Here is a 19925-nt window from a genome sequence, read left to right as displayed (position 1 = left end):
ATGCCTTTCGGCATTTTTTTTGTCAAGACTCCGTGGGTAAGCAGACAGTGACTGGTTTCAATCATGGACCGCAGCGACACAGCTTCAGCTCCAGCTTCAACAGCATGCCACCATGAACAAGCTGCTACAAAACCCAATGACTGCTATTGTGGTTCCAATTTCCTCGCTACCATTGTGCCCCATTCAAAATACACCTGGATAGCCCCCTCGATGCTTTGCACAAGTCCGAAAAAGACAGTTGTCACAAACACCAAGATAGCAACCCAGAAAGTATGCCATTGGACCAAGTTCCTCCGGTTATTCCACCATCTCTTCATTCCTCTTGGACTTGAGTCATCGTAGACCTACTTCAAAACCACCAGTCTGTCATGCCAGAATGAAAAACGTTCGTTTTTATGCGCACGTAGACTGCCACAGGTTTCCAAACACAGGAGTCTGGTTGGTGACGCCCAATCTGCTCATGTGTCCAGGCACATGACTTTTTGTTGGTTCTGCGGGAGTGTAAGGACCAAGGTCCGCAAGGTTCATCAACAAACCCGTTTGGGAAGAGTCGATTGTCACAACTGGAAGATAGCAATAGGTAGGTAAAGTAGTCACAATAGGACTCAAAATATACCATGATTCTTTCGGCCTTATATTGGATATACGGTTGCCAGAGTTTGCCCTTGATGAATCGCTTGATTTCAAAGGGAACGAGGTACTACGCAAGTGGTATGTCCATTTTTCGATGGCAATGAGAAGCTTAAAGAAAACAATCAGCGTTTAGGATTTTACATGTAGTACACCGACTTACAGCATCCGCCCACATCAGTAAATGGGGTGCGTTATCAATTATGTAGGTAGTTGGCATCCGAGGCAGCTATCTGCTTCACCGAAAAGTATTGAGAGCTGTGGCAACATTTTAAAAATTTCCTATCCTATCATTTTGACAACAGATTCTTAAAGGAGGCTCGTAGGGTCTTCAATCGTATGATAACTACAGTTCCAGTTTTTCAGGGATTCAAGCGGTGATCGTACTCGTTTTTTCCCGCCCGGCTCCGTGCTGTATTCCTACCTAGGTACCTTCTCTATCTTCTTCATGGTTCATCCATAGACCCGGTATCCTTTGGCACCAGACAGCAGTATGAGAAGGTAAAGTCCAAAAGGCTGCCTACTTGTGCGTCCAATCTGTAAAGATTCAATCAGGAAGCTACCAGGGTATTTATATCGCGGTTAACGCTGATCAACTGATTTGGCGGTACCAAAGGTTGTCGCGGCTCAGACACCTAAAACGGCGGTATTTTTCCAGCAGCAGTACTCATAACGATTGCCAATAGTATGGGCAGCTGCACCAACGTGATAGCATCTCTAGAGCCAGAGTACTCGTGTTATTCGCAGTCCCAGGAGTGAAAGGAACTATGGTGCCACACCCCGGAATGTAGCGTCTTTGAAATCCTCAAGAATTGAATTCTGAGCGCGAGAGCTCGTTTTCAAGCCCAAACCGTTGTCTTGTTTGGCCCCTATATAGAGGGATACAAACCGGGAATCTGGTGATTAGGGTGTCAAAATGTCAACCTCCACCGAACTACGAAATCGATCAGTAGGAAGTAGGTACTGTATCGAATGATCTAGGCGTGCAACGTAACATAGGTAGCAAGTTGCAGGCACTTTCACAGCATCACATGCACTTCCATCTTATACCCGAATTTGGATGTCTCATCTTTGACGGTCGGCAGACAGGAGTCGGAGAAGTTCAAGCAGCTTCTCTGTCCCGGGCTGTAGGAAGGGTTCTGTAAACAAGTCTGAAGTCATTGGAGACTTCTGCTTGAGATGGAAGGAGCTCCCGATTTCTATAAAAGAGGCCTCTACGACCACGATCTTGAACCTTCCCCAGACCATCACCCTATAAGAACCCCCAACACCTTTGAACTCGGCTCTCGACAGTCCAGATTCATCGTCACCAGAAAAACAAGTTTGTAGGTTCTGCCTAGCTTACCTCCTCTTTGCCGGCACTGAAAAATCTCTGTTTATATCTCGCCTGATCTCCTCTTTCTGGCCCTCCACTAACCACTCTCACTTCAACAGTCTTCAAGATGATCATCCCCCGTTCCCCCGCTCTCACAGCCCTTTTGCCGCACCTACAACACCCATCTCTGCCGTCGCAGCTGACTCCACCCTAGAGAACAGAGTCTGGCTCAGCAACGTGGACGTCCGGGAAGCCTGACAGCAGCAGTACGGCGACGGCGCCCAGGCCCGCGTGGGGTGGGGGGAGGCATGCAACACTTGGCCGTGTGTTTTCAGAGAAAATTACTTCGTCAACATGGACCAGTACTGCGTCAGGAGGTTCCCGACAGGGTCAATGTGTGCGCCTCGTGCCACAGGAGGGCGTATGATTGGCAGTGTCATGATCGGACTTGGGGGGAGAATGCGGGCCGGAAAAGCTACCTTGTGTCGCTCTTTGCTGTATCACGGTCTTGAAAGGAAGCTTCGTTGGAGCCACCCAGATGTCCTTCACCCCATGTATTTCATCCGCCTTTATGGACCTCTTTTCTTCTTGGACAGACCTTGAAAGATACCTAGTAAACGTTCCATGTTCACATCAACCTAAACAAGCTTGGTCTTCTTCCCAGGCTCCAGCCACAAAACCTCCTTGTCCAACCCCTCGGCCTTGAACGACTGCGCCAAATCTTCCCGCTGCTCCTTGAAGTGATCCCAACTCTCAAAGTGCATGGGGACCAGCACGTCAGCTCCCAGCTCTCGGAACAGCTTTACTGCCTGCGCGCCGTCCATGGTGATTACAAGGGGGCCCGTGGGGAGAGGGGCTGTTGCCTTGCCTAGGTTGAGCAAGGCGACGGAGATGTCTGGAGGGTTGTTAGATATTGGTTGGTTTATTGGTGATGAAAGAAGAAACGGCTGTTGTGGTAATGTGGTAATGTGGTGATGTGAAGGAGGGGAAGGAACGTGAAACATACGGTACTTCTCCTTCATCTTTGCCAGCTCAGGGATGTAAATTGTGTCCCCAGAGAAGAATATCGCGTTTGGCTTGCCATCAGTCTTTCCAAACGATTCCGTTGTCAGGATGAAGCCAGTGACCTCACCACCAGGAAGGTGGACGCAAGGGGTTCCAGTAACCTCAAAAGTCTGTCCCTGGAGCTTGATAGAAACAGTCTCCCTGATTATTCGATATCAGCTTCTGCAGCTATCTCTGAGAGGAAAAACAAAACCAACCAAGGCTGCAAAGCTTTGACACCAGGCCGAGGAGCAAGGTTCTTTGCTCCGTCAGGGGTGGTGAGCACGATGCGGCCTTCGAGAAGACGGCGGCCAGGCTCGTCAAGATTGTCGACATGGTCCTCGTGGCTCAGGAGAACAGCATCGATAGGAGGGAGATTGGCAAGGCCTAGAGCCGGTTCAATGGATGCCTTGAGGACAAGGAGACCCATATCGAATTCAAATGGGGCATGAGAGAAGAAGGGGTCGGTGATGAGTGTGACAGGGTTGCTATCGTCCCCAAGATGAATGAGGGCAGTCGCAGTGCCGATGTGGGTGAGGCTCAGAGGGGCCGAGAGTTTGATCGAGGAGGTCATGATTTGAGAGGTTCACAAGTGTAAGTCAAATGCAGAGGTTCAGGAGTGACAGGCGCTGGGAGATTGAAGGGACGGAATGGTTTGTCGAGATAAATTCTGGAGAAATTTCATTGTCTTATATACACGAGTTCCCTATGACGGAGAGCAACGCTCTCCATTCGAACCCCCCAGATCTCTGCGGTTCATCGCAAGGGCCTGATGTCGATGCACTCAGGATAAGCTTTACAGGGGGGGTTGCTAACCCCCGCTTTGTGATCCATGCGCCGGTCTTGGCGATTAATGACTCCCGATTTGACTTAGCGCAGGAGAGATGGCAACGACAAACATCAATCCCACGGGGAAATGCGAGAGTTGTACAAATCCAGATCATGACGCCGAGGGGTATACCCAGACTTGGTGAGTTGGAGTACATAAAGTATGGAGCCCCGCGACCCTCACATCTGATGTTGCTATTCCCTTCCTGGAAACATAACCCGCCAAGCCTTGAACATCACTTGCTGTGTCAGCACCCAGGATGAAGATTCGACAGAGGACGACATGTCAAATCTGCAGGCAGAAGAAGATCAGTGTACGGGAATCCGATTGTACCTACCTTCCACATTGCTGACGAGGCGCGTTTAGTGTGACGGGAGAAAGCCTTCATGTGGCCAATGTCTCCTCCGCAACATCACCTGCCCCGGATATCCACCGGATTGGATATTCATCTCTCAGTTCGCTCCATCTAACATTCAGACAAAGCCGATACTTGCTAGAGTGTCTGGTCACCCTGGCGTAACCAAGCATCCCCCCTCTCAGCTTCCAGGCATACTCTTGAACCGGAAAACGCATGAGCCGAATGGGAGTCTCAGGTCGCTTTACCACGAAGACCTACCGCTTGACAAGCTGATAGAAATCATCATCCAGGGATATGTTCCAGGTACTGATGTTGCGGCGATTCAAAGAGGCGTCAGTGCGTCTACTCCTCGAATATGCGGTACGTATAGCTTGAGGCTTCAAAAGTCAAGGGGCTCGATTTCCCCCTTCAAAGTGTCTGCTCTCAGGCGTCATGGAAAGACAAGGGCTAATTGACTCGTAAAGGGGCGTGGGCAGAACTACTACCAGATCTCGTCAAAGCTGGTAACAACACAGCTTTGAATGCCGCCATCAAAGCCTTTGCTTTCTCCATACTCGTGTGCGAGACGCAACGCAAGATCCCCATGGCGACGGCGCTTGAAGCATATAGCGTAGCGTTACGATCCGTCAACGACTCGCTCAAGATCCCCAACAAGTCGTCGTTGGTTCAGCTAATGGCTGCTGTAATGTGCTTGCTCTTTGCTGAGCTTGTGTTGCCAACAAGCCTTGAAAGCTGGACCGCTCATTTAGAGGGACTTGGGGAGTTGATGCAGACGCGGGAGCCACAGTTTTACGCATCAGGCATCGCCCACAGGCTATTTGTCGGGGCAAGACCGGCATTGGTAAGCATCAGAGATCTTCCGTCTTGTTCGATGTGTGTCTCGGTCGATGTGTAGCTGACCGATGTCGATGTTGTTAAGATTGTACTGAAGATCCAGTCGAGAAAGGCATCTTTCCTTGCCTCAAAAGAGTGGCAAACAGCTCCTTTCCAAGAGATCATTCCTTCGCCAATGCAAGCATTGATGAACGAAGCAACTGTTATTCCGGGCATCATCGAAAGAATGAGCCAGGAGGCTGGAATCACGACTGCTGACAGGCTATTGACGGAGCTCGAAGCATTGCTTGACCGACTTGCGCTGTGGGAAACAAGCTTCCAGGCCACTCCCGAGGCCCCTCGTTTCTGGTATGATGGAGACTGCATCTGGTTTGACAGCCTCACAACAGCTAACGGCCTGACGCATTGCTGGGCATTCAATGTGATTTGCTTGACATGTGTCGGGAAGATTGTGGGCTTATTTCCAGACCTGCGTCCCTTTGCTCATATATCGCGAGGGATGATCTCTCAAGAAACCAGGCGGATGTCGATGCTCATATGCCGGAGCACCAAGTATTTGATGCAAGACAAGATGAAGCTCTTTGGACCAACATCTATTGTCCTCCCCCTCCAAACAGCGTATGACACCCTGAAGGCTGGAGGCGCCGAAACGGAGAGGGATTTCGCTTGCTGCAAAGAGATACTTGAGTCAGCTCTTGGAGAAAAGCACTTTTTATCTCTCTTTTTCAAAGGAGACGTGTAACAGAATACGGAGCAGAGGGTTATGACAGTAATTGAACCATGTACTTTCGCGAGACAATTGGGGATGGTTGGTGACTTCATCAGATGGATCGGGAAATATTGCCGGCTTCCTATTGGCTGAATGTCACATCAGCCTCAACTACCCTTGTCGCACCAGCCACAGCTCGCCCCGTGCGGCTAGCAACTTGGGCGGCAGACCCACTCTGGCAAGGCAACAAGAGCTACGAATAAGCTCCCAGAGTGGCACACGCATCGCAACTGGAGCTGGAAAGCCGCTATTCAACCCCAGCCTGACAACCACGATTCCTTCAACAACGTCCTTTCTTTCACCGAAAGATCCAAATCGCAAACACCGCTGCGACTTTAAACATCAAGCCACAAGATCCAGCCCTTCACAACCATCGAAACAGCTACCATATCTACGCCGCCATCATGTCGGACCAGGAGCGCGAGCATGCTCTCGCCAGCTTCAAGAAGAAGTTGATTGAGTCGCGAGAGTGGGAAACCAAGCTCAAGAACCTCCGGCTCGAAATCAAGGGTCTTCAGAAGGACTTTGACAACACAGAGGATCACATCAAGGCGTTACAAAGTGTCGGGCAGATTATTGGCGAGGTACTGAAGCAGCTTGACGAGGAGAGGTGTATGTTTTTCGTCCTCCGGTCCATTTCCCTCTGCTCATGGTTATTTGACTTCCCGCAACCACACCGCTAACATTCCAACCTCTTGCAGTCATTGTTAAGGCCTCGTCAGGTCCTCGTTACGTCGTCGGTTGCCGCTCCAAGGTCGACAAAGCGAAGCTCAAGCAAGGAACCCGTGTGGCGCTTGATATGACGACACTCACCATCATGCGCATGCTTCCCCGCGAGGTTGACCCCCTCGTCTACAACATGTCTTTGGAAGATCCGGGCCAGGTCAGCTTCGGCGGAATTGGTGGTCTCAACGACCAGATTCGCGAGCTCAGAGAAGTCATTGAGCTTCCGCTCAAGAACCCAGAGTTGTTCCTGCGAGTAGGTATCAAGCCACCCAAAGGCGTGCTTCTGTACGGTCCACCAGGTACCGGCAAGACCTTACTTGCCCGAGCAGTTGCTAGTAGTCTGGAGACGAATTTTCTAAAGGGTAGGTGATCGGCATGCTCCATTTTGGACGACAAGTTTACTAACACGCAATCACCTCCACAGTCGTTGCATCAGCTATCGTCGACAAATACATTGGCGAGTCTGCCAGGTTGATCCGCGAAATGTTCGGATACGCAAAGGAGCACGAACCCTGCATTATCTTCATGGACGAAATCGACGCCATCGGTGGCCGCCGGTTCAGCGAAGGTACTAGTGCCGATCGTGAAATCCAGCGGACGTTGATGGAGCTGCTCAACCAGCTCGACGGTTTCGACTATCTCGGGAAAACCAAGATCATCATGGCCACGAACCGACCTGACACACTCGACCCTGCGCTGCTACGTGCCGGGCGTCTAGACCGCAAGATTGAGATTCCCCTCCCCAATGAGGTTGGACGTCTGGAGATTCTCAAGATTCACGCCGCGGGCGTGGCCAAGGAAGGGGAGATTGACTTTGAGAGCGTGGTGAAGATGAGCGATGGGCTGAACGGTGCCGATTTGCGAAACGTGGTTACCGAGGCGTAAGTCTACCAACAGGAACAAACACTGAAAGACTACCATGCTGACCTTCTCTTCCTAGCGGCCTCTTCGCCATCAAGGCCGACAGAGATGCGATTAATCAGGATGACTTCAACAAGGCAGTTCGCAAGGTGGCTGAGTCGAAGAAGCTGGAGGGCAAGCTTGAGTACCAGAAGTTGTAGAGACGGTTTGGTGTTGGTGATGAGCGAAAGGGGGTTAGATAATGACGAATCACATTACAGGAAGACGCGGATAGAGCGCATGAATTCATGCCAAGCGTTTTGAGCACACTGAAACTACTTTTACTGTAATACTATGCACCGGTAGCAAAGATATTATGATGACGATGTATTTGGAATTGTTTCCAGTGACCAATCACATCTTGTGTTTACTCTTGTTGGTTGTTGGTGCCCTTCGCGCTCCTCGTGTCCTGGATGGAAGCCTATGAGAAGCCTTGATGCAGGTATGGCATATAACACCTTCAGAGAAAGCAACGAAGACGCCTTTGGAGATAACAGTATGCAGAGTCTGGCGCGTTGGAAGTCCGATTCATCAAAAGAGCATGCCGTATAAGGCTGATAGGGCTGAAGGATTTCGCATTCATTGGATCCGGTCGGTTCACCTCGGTCTCAGAGAGCAGACAGTTGCTCGCATCATTCTTTCTGCAGGAAGCGCTCTTGTTGACATGCATTTGCATGGGAAGGATTCTGAACACAAGGTCTTGACAGGACAGGAGGTGTGTTGGTTGACGGTCAATGGAAGGACATCGAAAGGACCAACGGACCACATTGATGTCAAGACATCTTTTTTGGTCGGTGACGCTGTCTCCTATTTTCCATCAGCATTGTTCTCAACACCCAACGCATTCGGTTGTCCCGTGCTCCGTATGTTCGGAAGGAATTCCGAGGCAAGTGTCCGAGCCGATGCGACAAGGCATCCGACTGCTCATCATCATCATCATATCACTGACAGTGGCCCGTGACGATATCGCATAAATAAACATAGAAAAAGGGGGCAATTGTTTCCTCGTATTGCGTATGGGCGGCCCGATTGCATCGCAGCACTTTTTTGCACCTGGTTCCCTCTCTTCTCTCTTCCCCCCTCCACCCCCACCAAGCCGTTTGTCGTTACGATACCGTCCACAGGGGACAAGATGATCGTGTCCGGCAGTTGGGAGGTTTAAGCCCCACGCCAGGGACCCAGCAAGATTAGGTATTTCTAAGAATAGAAATCGCAAAACCCAGGGGGGGGGGGCGCCTGTGGGAGAGAGAAGAGACCCATCCCTTTGTTCCAACAAACCAGGGTGTGAGAACCAGTTCACAGCCTCAAAAAGCGGGCTACGCGATCTCACCTCTTTTGGCCCCCCTTTTTTTGATGCGGTTTCTGCTTGTTTTGATTGATGATAGTCATTCCATTCCCGGTAATCAGTGCCGGACCTGGGAGGCGATCATCTTGGAAGCTTCTTGGTTGGAAGGGTTGCATTCAGAACCATTCTCTGGTCTTTCTAGGCGGTTCCTGGCCTAGCGTAGCCGGATGCCATGTCCATGGGCAATTGGCGGAGAACCTGGAAACAGACGTCATGTTCACAGGCACAGCGATAGGGCAGATGAACGAGAGGGTTTGGTATGACAACACCCAACTGCTGTGCACAGGGACGCAGCTAGAGAATTGGGGGACCGCTAGAGCCACGAGATTGTATGTTGTGTTATATTTCTGCCTCGAAGCACCAGAGGTTATATCCACTCGTCCACGGGGGAACAGCTTGGCCCGTCGTGATACGAAGATGCTCCACTGTTGCCATTGAGGGACCCTGGAGCAAATTGTATACCGATCCGAGTGGCTGCCCCTTCCGGATTGTCGGCGCTGGGCACGAAGAACAGACGATACGTGTATTGCTGGGCAGAGGGTCGGAGTGTCTCCTGTCGGAACTGTATTGACACATCGTTGCTCTATTTGAGGGGCCCGAAGCCGTTATGTCAGGATTCGGGTGGCGGTGAGACGACAAGCTCAAGCAGCAGCGTTCTTGGCGCCGAAAAGCGAGCGTACAACGATGGCAGGTTGCCGAGAAACAACAAGTTGAGAGGGTCGACTGCCGAGACAAGACCAGTCGACTCGCAAAAGGGCGTTAAGAGCAACCGCCTCGATCTGACGGGACGAGCTTACTGCTGAGGCTAGATAGCACCAAAAGCCAAAGTGTTGGACCGACAAGCGGCAAGCTGACTAGCAAGCGGTGCTGTGATGATCGGAGTTGAAGATGAGCGATGAGCTGACAAGAGTATGCAGCCCGCTGGCGGCTCCTCGTCTTCTCCAATGGGAAGGCTGTTGCTTTCCTTCCTGTCCAACTCTGAGACCGTCTCGGAGAACAGTTGCATTGGAATGATGTCGTTGCTTTTGGTCACCCCTTCCTCTTGTAAAAGTTGAGGCACCCGTGAGACATCCAGAACTTAGTCCAAGTGTTGTGAAAGATTACGAGCGACACAAACAAACGCCTGGTTTGTTTTGATATCAGACGGCGAGGAGCAGAGCAGGCAGTTGGGGGATGGGGGGGGGGAGGGGGGGGGTGCGCGGGGAATGAGGCCTTGTGGTCAGGACTCAGGGTGCCGCCGAGACGCCTCCGTCGGTGGGAGCTCTTGGATCCCCTGTTGACAGCGGCGCTGTCAGCGAACAAGAAACCTGAAGTGCAACACATAGTGCCTCTTTCTGCAGTGTGTCGATCGGGATTTCAGGGCGGGCGAATTGGATAAAGCGAGGGTGTTAGGAAGGGCCGGGTAACTGCGCTTCCAAGTGGTATTCCATTATTCCAAAGAAAGCAAAACAGGTGAACACGACGGGCTAAGGTCAAACGAGAGGTGGGCAGTGACGACGGTGGTCAATGGCAGATGCTGCGCCCAGCACAACCCCTGTTCCCAGTTGACTCCGGCCGCTAGCTGCCCCACTCCAAACACCCTGCAGCATTCCTCGCGCCAGTTCGGTGCCAGAGGGCCAGCCATAAAGTCAAGCTCCCCAGAGGCTGCAGATACAGGTGGCCTTCCTGACTCCATTCCCCTTCCCATCATCATCTCGACTCACCTGTTCTTGCTTTTAGCTTTGGAGGCTTGTGAAAGCACCATCCCGTGATACCCACTCGCTCACCCCGCGCATTCTCATCTTCGCAATTTCCGGTTTTTACTTTCGATCCCCTCGTTTTGCTGGCAGTCGGTGACAATGTGGTACGCAGCCCCCTTCCCGAAGCCAGCCCCGCCTCTACCTTACCATACACTGACTCCGGACTCGCAGTGGCATTTTCGGTTACGTGAATTACTTGGTGGAAAAGGACAGGAAGTTTATCATTGACACACTCATCAACGGTATGTGTCTGGTCATTCGTTTGGTTGGGCGGGAATACGACGCCGCTGCTTCCCCCACCTCGGCGTTTCACCCAGAAACAGCAACGAGGCACAACAAACAGGATTCAACGGATCCGTCAGAGAGTGGGCTGTGGCTGATCTAGACTTGTTGCGCCAATGCAGGACTTTCCCGTCTCGAGTACAGAGGGTACGACTCGGCCGGTTTTGCCGTCGATGGCGACAAGAAGAAGGAAGTCCTTGCCTTCAAGGAGGTAGGCAAGGTCGCCAAGCTGAGGCAGCTTGTTGATGAGAGCAAGCCCGACCTCTCCAAGGTCTTCGACTCCCACGTCGGTATCGCACACACTCGCTGGGCCACCCACGGTCCCCCCTCCCGTCTCAACTGCCACCCCCACAGGTACGTCCATTGCAACCCCTCCGCTTTGACTTGACCCCGGCCTGACCATTTGATCGTCTTCAGGTCCGACCCCACATGGGAGTTTTCCATCGTCCACAACGGCATCATCACCAACTACAAGGAGCTCAAGACTCTCCTTGAGGCCAAGGGTTTCAGGTTTGAGACCGAGACGGACACAGAATGCATTGCGAAGCTCGCAAAGTATCTCTACGACCAGAACAGGGGCATTGGGTTCACCGATCTCGCCAAGGCCGTTATTAGCGAGCTGGAGGGCGCCTACGGTTTGCTCATCAAGAGCGTGCACTATCCCCATGAGGTGATTGCCGCTCGCAAGGGTTCTCCCTTGGTTGTTGGTGTCAAGACGCAGAAGCGCATGAAGGTCGACTTCGTCGATGTCGAGTACTCGGATGACAACACCCCCCTCTCCGCCGAAGCCGCCTCCCAGAATGTTGCGCTCAAGAAGTCGTCTGTCGCCGGTGGCCTCCTCTCACCTAACGGCCTGCTTGGAGCCCCCGACAAGTCGCTCCTTCACCGATCGCAGTCCCGCGCCTTCATGACCGATGATGGCCTCCCAATGCCCACCGAGTTCTTCTTGTCGTCGGATCCATCGGCCATTGTTGAGCACACCAAGAAGGTGATGTACCTCGAGGACGATGACATCGCCCACATCCACGAGGGTTCTCTCCACATCCATCGCCTCAAGAAGGCCGATGGAAGCAGCAATGTCCGTACCATCCAGACCCTTGAGCTCGAGCTCCAGGAGATCATGAAGGGCAAGTTCGACCACTTCATGCAAAAGGAAATTTTCGAGCAGCCCGAGTCGGTTGTCAACACCATGCGTGGTCGTCTTGACATCGGCAACCAGACAGTAACACTCGGTGGTCTGAGGAGCTACATCGCCACCATTCGCCGGTCCCGTCGCATTATCTTCATTGCTTGCGGTACTTCCTACCACAGCTGCATGGCTGTCAGGGGTGTTTTTGAGGAGCTTACCGAAATTCCTATTGCCGTTGAGCTTGCCTCCGACTTCCTGGATCGCCAGGCGCCAGTATTCAGAGATGACACCTGCGTCTTTGTGTCCCAGTCTGGTGAAACAGCCGACTCGCTGATGGCTCTCAGATACTGCCTCGACCGCGGTGCCCTGACTGTCGGTATCGTCAATGTTGTTGGCTCCAGCATTTCCCTCCTCACCCACTGCGGTGTGCACGTCAACGCCGGCCCCGAAATCGGTGTTGCGTCCACCAAGGCCTACACCTCGCAATTCATTGCCATGATCATGTTCGCTCTCTCATTGGGCGAGGACCGCGCTTCCAAGCAGAAGAGAAGAGAGGAGATTATGGAGGGTCTCTCTAAGATCAGTGACCAGATCAAGTCCGTCCTCTCTCAAGACCAAAAGATCAAGGCTCTCTGCGAGAGCACCTTCAGAAACCAGAAGAGCTTGCTCCTGCTCGGTCGTGGCAGCCAATACAGCACAGCGCTGGAAGGTGCCCTCAAGATCAAGGAAATCAGCTACTTGCACTGCGAGGCCGTCATGAGCGGTGAGCTCAAGCACGGTGTGCTCGCCCTTGTGGACGAGAACTTGCCCATCATCATGATCCTCACACGTGATGATCTCTTCAAGAAGAGCTTGAACGCCTACCAACAAGGTTTGCAATCCCGCTTTCATGACCTATTCACGTTTCTCATGCTGACGTCACATTTCCAGTTACTGCTCGTGGAGGCAAGCCCATTGTTATCTGCAACGAAGGCGACGAGGAGTTCAGCGAGAACCAGGCCGAGAAGATCGAGGTCCCCAAGACGGTTGATGTTCTCCAGGGTATCCTCAATGTCATCCCATTGCAGCTGATTGCCTACTGGCTCGCTGTTCTCGAGGGTCTCAACGTTGACTTCCCTCGTAACCTGGCTAAGTCGGTTACTGTCGAGTAGAGTGTTGGCAGCAGCCGGCACTGGGGGTGGAGTTGTATGTGTGTAAGAATACGGATGCTACCGTCTGTTAATTTCCCAAGCCAACTGGCATTGGGCAGAAAGGGGGGGTACCCAAAAAAAGGATATCAGGTGTGGGTGGTACACCGATGCTTTTCAAAGACTTGTCGTCTGCACTGGTTTTGGCGTGCCAAAGAAAGCGTATTTTTGTGTTATTTTCGCCCCATGTCGATTTTTTGTTAGGGATTTACAAGATAGTGGTATACATATCTAGGAAAGCGAGTCGAAATAAAGAGACATGAACAGCAAATTGGAGAGCAAATCTGAACATTTCTCGTGATGCAAGGTTAGTCGTAACTTGAACCGGTGAGCCATGCTGGCACAAGCTACTTTTTGCTCAGAATCATTCATTCGTTTGCACATGCTTGCTGATAGTACAAGGCGAAGACTTGCCCATCCATTTCTAAGAACCCATGCTCCCATCATTGCTACAGCCCAAGCCCAAGCCTTAGACAGTTTGAGTACCATACCCCTTGATCCGCTCAGCAAACGCCCAACTCTGCTTCTCGAGCTGCTCATCCTCCTTGAGCTCAATCCCATCCTTGTTCACCACCGCAATGGAATACCGATCCAGCGACCTAGCATCACGGTAGAAAAGCACCTTCATGCACTCCTTGACCACCTCCACCGCCTGCTCCCTCGTAAGCTTGGCAGCGTCCTCCTCTGTGCCAGCGTACTTGCGCATAATGGGCTGAGCCAACGCCGCGCCAAACCCGGTAGCCAACGACGGGGAAGTGAAAGATGTTCCCCTCAAGTCAACAGAAGCGAGGAAGGGTTTCGAGTCCGAGTCGAGCCCGGCAACGAGGATCTGGTTCCAGAGGGGGTCGAACGAGTTGCGGCGTTGGTACATGAGCTTTTGGAGGTACTTGAAGAGGTTGGCTGCGTTGAGGTGGCCGGGTTTGGAAGAGGAGGATTCTTCGTCGTCTTGGTCGTCGAGGGTTGGTTCCACCTCGTAGGATTCGTCGGTGGCTAGCTCTTTGAGGTGGCGGTCGAGGAACTGCATGTCGGAAACGTCGCCGCCGAAGCCGATGACGGTTGTGTCGAGGAAGGTGCGGAGGCGCTTGACGTCGGTGAAGCGGGCGAGAGAGCCGTAGGAGGCTGGTTTGGGGAGGGAATGTTAGTTGGGCGGTTGCTGGGGTGGGCTGAGGAGGCGAAACATACCCAGGTTATCGGCCGCCATAACGACGCCGTCCTTGTACTTGATTGCGATGACCGAGGTGCCTGTTACGACGGGTGATTGTGTGACGGTTCTGGGACCGCTGTTGTTGAGGTAGGAGGCATCGTAGGCGCCGTAGACATCATCTCTGGGCTTTGAGAACGGGAAGGTTAGTTGTTGCCGTGGTTGGCAGTGGTGGATGTGAGGGGACATACACGACCCCAGGCTTGCGGGCGGTGATCCATGGCTGCGGTGGGTTGTCGAGGGTAGTAACACAACAGTGGTCTGGGAAGCGGCTATGAATTCGGGTTTCGAATCGTTTCTCGAGAGCGGTGGGAGTCTGTTTCGTCGTCGGTGATTACGTTGGGTTGGTTGATACGGGGAGCTTGTTCGATGATGTTGGATTGGGGCTGGAGCTCCCTGTAGCTTCGCGTCCAAGTGCTGCCTTCCTGGCGGGTGCTGCTTGGTCAGTGCGGGCCTGCGCTGCCAAGGCAAGGGTGGGTGGCTGGCAGCCTGAGGCTGGATGGCTCAGGTTCAACTTCATCTGCCAAGGCTGCACGTGATACCCTTCTTCTCAAACATACAAGAGAACCATCAAGTTGAGCCGCAATTCCATTATTCCCAAACACGAAGACTCATATTTTCTAAACGAAATTGGCCGCATATCATCTCCAAAAAATGGGTTTGGTGGTATACGAAAGCAGTGACGAGGACGAGGAAGCCCAACCGCTCCCCGAGCCTCAGGTAAGTTTTTACACTCTCGCAACCATGCATACTTCCACTAACACGCGTTTTTGAAGGTCACAAAACCACCAGCCAAACCCATCGCACCAGAAGTAAAAGATGCGCCCCAACAAACACCCTCGTTCCCACCCAAACAACCCTCACCACCACCTCAACCCTTGCCCCAGCCATCAAAACAGTCACCACCCCTCGGCCCTGTCTTAGGCCCCGCCCTCGGCCCTTCCCTCCCATCATCGAACACCCTCCCCGAACCAGAAGACATGGAAATGACCATCCCCCTCGACCCCTTCCCCCCCCCTCGATCCCCCTACTCCACCAACCGCGCCCTAATCCAAAGCCTTACCCTCCCTCCCAATCCCGACACCTTCATCCCTCCCTCCCCGCCCCTTTCTCCAACCCTCCTCCCACAAATCAACTCCCTAACTGCCAAATTCGACAACTTCCTCAAACTCAAACGGGAGAAAAACATTCACTTCAACGAACGTATCGCGCAATCCCACGGCCTGAGAAACCCAGCAGTGATGGAGCAGCTGCTGACGTTTGCCGGGATCGGGACGAGTTTTGACGGGGATGATGGCGGAGGGAAAGGAACGGAGCAGTATGCTACCACCCTGAGTAAAGAGCTCTGGGATCCGCTGACGGGGTTTCCCGGGTGGGCGTACAAGGATGCGTTGTGGAAGACTCAGATTAAGACTAGGAAGGAGAGGGAGAGGGGGAGGGGGGAGAGGGTTGAGTTTGTGAGCGCTGGGACAGCAACGGCGGGGGGTGATAGTGGGGTGTTGCCAGATTTGAGGACGGGTCTGTCGGGGGAGGAACGGTTTGGGAGGAAGAGGAAGGGGAGGTATTGATGACGTGATGGGATGAAGGATTGTGATAGGTAGTTGTGTATGCTGAAGAGAAGCATCGGTGTGCGAGATTGAGGAATTGATATACGGGGAATGGAAATCACGATCAGGTGCCAAATACGTCCGGCATATGTAAATAGAGCCTGAGCTGCTGCTTGGCTACAGAAGTGTCATCGTAATCCTAGCCGTCAGGGCCAGTTATTCTGAACAATTCCATGAAAATTTGTGGAGTGATAAAAGTAAAAGGGTTGCGGCAATATCATTTGGGCACCCTCGGTGACTTGTGATGAAACCGGTGGCTATCAACGGTAATGTCTTCTTCCTGGCAACGAGGACCATCATCTTCCTGCCAGTGTCCCATTCCCGTCAACATCAGACGGGGTCAATGATGAAAGGGATACCATTCAGCATGAAGACTTGGTCCGGAGGTAGGCAGGTAGGTAGAGCGAGTTTACAAGGTTGGCTTCGGCTCTACTGCACACCTAGGTAATGATAACGTGAGCAGCCAGGGTGATATAAACTGATGCAAGACCATATTAGTTCTTAGATGGACAAATCTTTGATGGTCACGTAAAAGATAGGAAGCATGCGTATCTTGAAGGCCTAAAAGGCGTCATGTTGTTGGTCTGTCAGTGTCGCCCACCGACTGGCAGTGTTACAAGGACTGCCGACTTATATATAGCCAGCCCATCCAAAAGTACTGTACATACCCCGCCCCAAGACCCCTATCTTCCCATAGCTACAGTCAGACTGAGCCTCCCCTTCTCCAAGTTCAATTCATGAACTTTCATTTGGTATCTTTGTTTTTCCACATTACTCATTCCATCGCAGCAAAAAAAACCATACAGTGGTATCTCGGCTCCCAGAAACAACATCAACAAAAAAGCAGAAAGGTATTAACACAGAATTCCATCCGTTCGCCCGGTCATTACAAGTTTCGATATATGGCAAGGTGCTCATCAGGACTCATGACGGCCTGCGACTTAATCAGAATGATCACCGCCGTCGAGGCCGCCGCAGGGAATAGTGAGACCCAAAGACCGCTGAATCGTGCCGCCGATATCGATAGGAATGGTCTGGGTGTCTGCAGCCAAAGCGTCGGCGAAGTAGGGAAGGTCTTGGCCCTTGTTGTTGACGGTCTTGCCACGAATTTCGAAGTCGAGCCATCCATTGTCCTTGTCGCAAGCGGGAGACTTTCCGAGGGCCTCAAGTACGGGTGCATTCTCAATGGTGGCGCGCATGTCGGCCTTGGTGACCTCGCCGGCTTTAAGGAAGAGGTTGTCAATATAGACGGTACCAATCTCCTTGCCGTCAAGGTAGTTGTGGAAGGTGGCATTGCCCTGGTGAAGGATGAGTAAATGCTCAAGTGATGGTAGAGATGACTCGGTCAAGACTTACAAGTTCGAAAGACACAAGAGAGCGGTTGGGAATCCAGGTTGTTGCGTTGAAGTTATACACGGGATCGAGGTTGATCGTGGTCTCGTTGACAGAAGTGCCCCGAAGCATCTGGAGGCCGGGCATCTCGATGGTCTTCTTGAAAGTAACGGGATAGCGTCTAGAGATGCCCTTGACGTGAATACCAGTCTCACCAAAGACGGTTACTCTGAGGGTCTCGTTGGCGAGCAGCCATGTGTTGAAGGTGGTCAGGGCATCCACATCCTTGATCTCGAGGGTCTGGGTAACCTTGACCTGCTGAAGGGCCTCGCTGGTGGTCTCGGGGAAGTTGATGCTGGCGAAAGGAATGTGCGAAGGGATATCCTCGAGGTACATGACCCCGAGGAAGGGCTCAATGGTGGCGTGAACCTTGCCATCACTCTTGATGGTGCTGTCGATAGACATGGTCATCTTCTCGGTCTGGGTATCGGTGACAGTGATGCCGTTGATAATGAGCTCGGCGTCATCAAGCTTGGACTGAGCAATCTTGGGAACGGCGACCAGGAGACTGGGTGATGAATCAGTAAGAATTCGCCGCGAATGTGGGCAACGGAGAATGGGCAAACACTTACATGACTGGCACAAGAATGACAGTAAGAACGATGAGGACGATCAAGTACACCCACCAGAATCTGACGCAGTGTCCTACACATCCGCGTCTCCGCGGCTTCTCAACAACATTCTCGCTAGTGGTAGCGATGGGCTTGTCGGCGTCGGCCATGTCGGAAGTCTGTGACGGATCTCGATACCGGTTCTCGTCAGCCTGCAGAAAGAAGGATGCAGAATGGGTGGATAGACGGGAGGGTGAAACGGTATGAAGAGGAAAGAAGGGGGGTTATAAGAAACGCGGGAGGACAGGGCTGACCACTTATAAGTGTGTCATGAACACAAGAGCTCTGAGTGGTCGCAAAGAGAATTGGGAACACCGCACAGGGGAATTGCCTGTCGGCGGGCAAGCTTGCAAGTCGGGAGAGCAAGGGTCGGGGCCATCGTCGCTTTCTGTCGCTTGCTCCCCCGTGATGGCAAGGTGCGTTGGTCTGGAGGACAATGGATCCTGGTTGCCACCCCCCGCTGGTAGGTCTCGTCTTGACCACTCCTCTAGCCTGTTCAAGTAGGTCCCCCGAGCTATTGCCCAGTTGACCTGGTTCCCCCGCAGTCTTTGTTGCGCCCTTGTCGCGCCCGTCATTTCCTACCCTAACCCTTTTCAGCTCCAAGATGGCCAGCGCCCCTGAAATGTTCCGTGGGACATGGGCTAGCCATACCGAGAGCCAAGAGATCAGATCAAAGCCACCTACCTCACCGACGTTTCTTTGATCTGAACACAAAAACACATCAGCTGGTTCGGTTTGTGATGTCAGTGAGGCCTTCTTCTTGTACAAACCCGGACGCTTTCTCCTTCGCGTTGAACAGTGGGTTGGGCCTCCCCATCAATTGTCACCGTCGCCAGGAGAATGGGGTTTTTCTCAATGCCCAGAGATCTTGGCCCGAGACTGACAATGCGGGGAATGTGGAGGAAACGGGGCCAGGCCAGCTTGACATGCTGAGGCGATTGCATTGCTTCCGTATCCGTACTTGCTGCCGTCTCCAGCGTGAAAGGATTGGAACCTGCGAGCACCAGTGGGGAAAAGCCTCACGAGGAGGCGTCTCTAACTGCATGAGGTCTAGCAACCCTCTGCATATGCAGGCTGCTCAGACCTCGAGATTGCAGCAGCTCTTGTGTTGGCAGTTTGCGCAACGTCTATCTAAATTCGGCTTGACTCGAAGGTATTCTTACATAAATAACTATCGTTGCTCGAGTCTATCAGCCCGGCTACTTACTCGGCACCTCTAACACACCGTTGCAAGGGCGGTCGAAAAACTATTCAAATCCGTCGTGGTTGGCATTATCGTGGCGAGGGTCTTCTTCTGAAAAAACGGTGGCACTGTCGAGATTTGAGGGTCGAGAATCTGAACGACAACGGACGTGACTGCCAAAACGAGGATGATGCCAAGAGATCATTTCATGACCTGCCCCCGCATTTTCTGGGGGAGAGGCGTCAAGGGGGACCTCTTCCCCGTCTGCAGATGCCTGCTCGACAGGGAAAGGCCCTCGGCATGGATGGAGCACATGAAAATTTTGGGTCTACTCCACCGAAAGCGACAGAGCTCAACACCTGCATTTGGCCGCGAGAGGCGTGAAGCAGTGCTCACTATTGGGTACAGAGGCACTTTTGGAGTCGCACAGCCAAGCTATTTCTCCAATAATCCTCTCCAAGAGTAATCTCTTGGTCAAACGTTCGCCTATTTATCAGATGAGGGGCCGAGTATCATTTTGTCGAAACTTGCATGTGAATCTCTCCTTCAACTCCCTCGACTATTTTCTCTTCGCCCTGATCACCATCACCGCCGATTCTCAACCAGTTTTCTAGCGACTCCACGGAAGAGTTCAACAATTGCGTATCCGTGGAGCGCTTTTTGCGAGTCGATACCGTCTGTGTTGTTGAGAGTGGACCAGTGGAGAGGTGTCCACGCGATCCACTGGGAGATTTGACACCGAAGCTTGAGTCCTCTTTCCAGGATGGAAGCCTGTGAGTGGTCGGCCCGGTTCCAGTGATGCAACCACAACGAAATTCTTTGATGGCACGCACGAAGCCAACCG

At 52.4% G+C, this 19925-nt stretch overlaps 8 protein-coding genes across 8 annotated transcripts; 5 read left to right on the top strand and 3 right to left on the bottom strand.

The window, feature by feature from the left end:
• Positions 1-2253: 2253 nt before the first annotated feature.
• Positions 2254-2457, top strand: QC762_0018230 (uncharacterized protein; the record flags this gene model as incomplete). Its single annotated transcript, XM_062883053.1, has 1 exon — positions 2254-2457. The coding sequence occupies one exon, from the start codon at positions 2254-2256 to the stop codon at positions 2455-2457; it is 204 nt and encodes a 67-aa protein (XP_062749330.1).
• Positions 2406-5758, bottom strand: QC762_0018210 (uncharacterized protein). Its single transcript, XM_062883052.1, has 3 exons — positions 3208-5758; positions 2952-3151; positions 2406-2840 (listed from the first exon to the last, which is right to left on the bottom strand). Exons 1-3 carry the CDS (start codon positions 3561-3563, stop codon positions 2584-2586), a joined length of 813 nt encoding a protein of 270 aa, XP_062749328.1. The 5' UTR covers positions 3564-5758; the 3' UTR covers positions 2406-2583.
• On the top strand, positions 3877-5752 carry QC762_118250 (uncharacterized protein; the record flags this gene model as incomplete). Its single annotated transcript, XM_062886260.1, has 4 exons — positions 3877-4131; positions 4185-4536; positions 4641-5017; positions 5096-5752. The coding sequence occupies exons 1-4, from the start codon at positions 4078-4080 to the stop codon at positions 5750-5752; spliced, it is 1440 nt and encodes a 479-aa protein (XP_062749329.1). The 5' UTR covers positions 3877-4077.
• Positions 5759-6183: 425 nt separating the features above from the next.
• RPT4 (26S proteasome subunit rpt4) lies at positions 6184-7775 on the top strand (the record flags this gene model as incomplete). The annotated part of the gene is made up of 4 exons (XM_062886259.1): positions 6184-6391; positions 6481-6867; positions 6930-7386; positions 7446-7775. The coding sequence occupies 4 exons, from the start codon at positions 6184-6186 to the stop codon at positions 7564-7566; spliced, it is 1173 nt and encodes a 390-aa protein (XP_062749327.1). The 3' UTR covers positions 7567-7775.
• Positions 7776-9246: 1471 nt separating this feature from the next.
• GFA1 (glutamine--fructose-6-phosphate transaminase (isomerizing)) lies at positions 9247-13427 on the top strand. The gene is given in 6 exon segments (XM_062886258.1): positions 9247-9919; positions 9938-10593; positions 10661-10731; positions 10894-11125; positions 11189-12771; positions 12831-13427. 5 exon segments carry the CDS (start codon positions 10589-10591, stop codon positions 13049-13051), a joined length of 2112 nt encoding a protein of 703 aa, XP_062749326.1. The 5' UTR covers positions 9247-9919; positions 9938-10588; the 3' UTR covers positions 13052-13427.
• On the bottom strand, positions 13383-14727 carry PRE4 (Proteasome subunit beta type-7). The gene is made up of 3 exons (XM_062886257.1): positions 14480-14727; positions 14270-14417; positions 13383-14206 (listed from the first exon to the last, which is right to left on the bottom strand). The coding sequence occupies exons 1-3, from the start codon at positions 14507-14509 to the stop codon at positions 13557-13559; spliced, it is 828 nt and encodes a 275-aa protein (XP_062749325.1). The 5' UTR covers positions 14510-14727; the 3' UTR covers positions 13383-13556.
• On the top strand, positions 14434-16069 carry QC762_118210 (uncharacterized protein). Its single transcript, XM_062886256.1, has 2 exons — positions 14434-15008; positions 15065-16069. The coding sequence occupies exons 1-2, from the start codon at positions 14943-14945 to the stop codon at positions 15854-15856; spliced, it is 858 nt and encodes a 285-aa protein (XP_062749324.1). The 5' UTR covers positions 14434-14942; the 3' UTR covers positions 15857-16069.
• A 355-nt stretch (positions 16070-16424) lies between these two features.
• QC762_118200 (uncharacterized protein) lies at positions 16425-19225 on the bottom strand. The gene is made up of 3 exons (XM_062886255.1): positions 17860-19225; positions 17252-17795; positions 16425-17193 (listed from the first exon to the last, which is right to left on the bottom strand). The coding sequence occupies exons 1-3, from the start codon at positions 18006-18008 to the stop codon at positions 16837-16839; spliced, it is 1050 nt and encodes a 349-aa protein (XP_062749323.1). The 5' UTR covers positions 18009-19225; the 3' UTR covers positions 16425-16836.
• Between the last annotated feature and the right edge of the window lie 700 nt (positions 19226-19925).

The sequence above is a fragment of the Podospora pseudocomata genome (assembly GCF_035222375.1).
Source record: "Podospora pseudocomata strain CBS 415.72m chromosome 1 map unlocalized CBS415.72m_1, whole genome shotgun sequence".
NCBI lineage: Eukaryota > Fungi > Ascomycota > Sordariomycetes > Sordariales > Podosporaceae > Podospora > Podospora pseudocomata.
The sequence above is the reverse complement of the archived record's forward strand: the minus strand, read 5'-3'. Positions and strand labels throughout refer to the sequence as shown.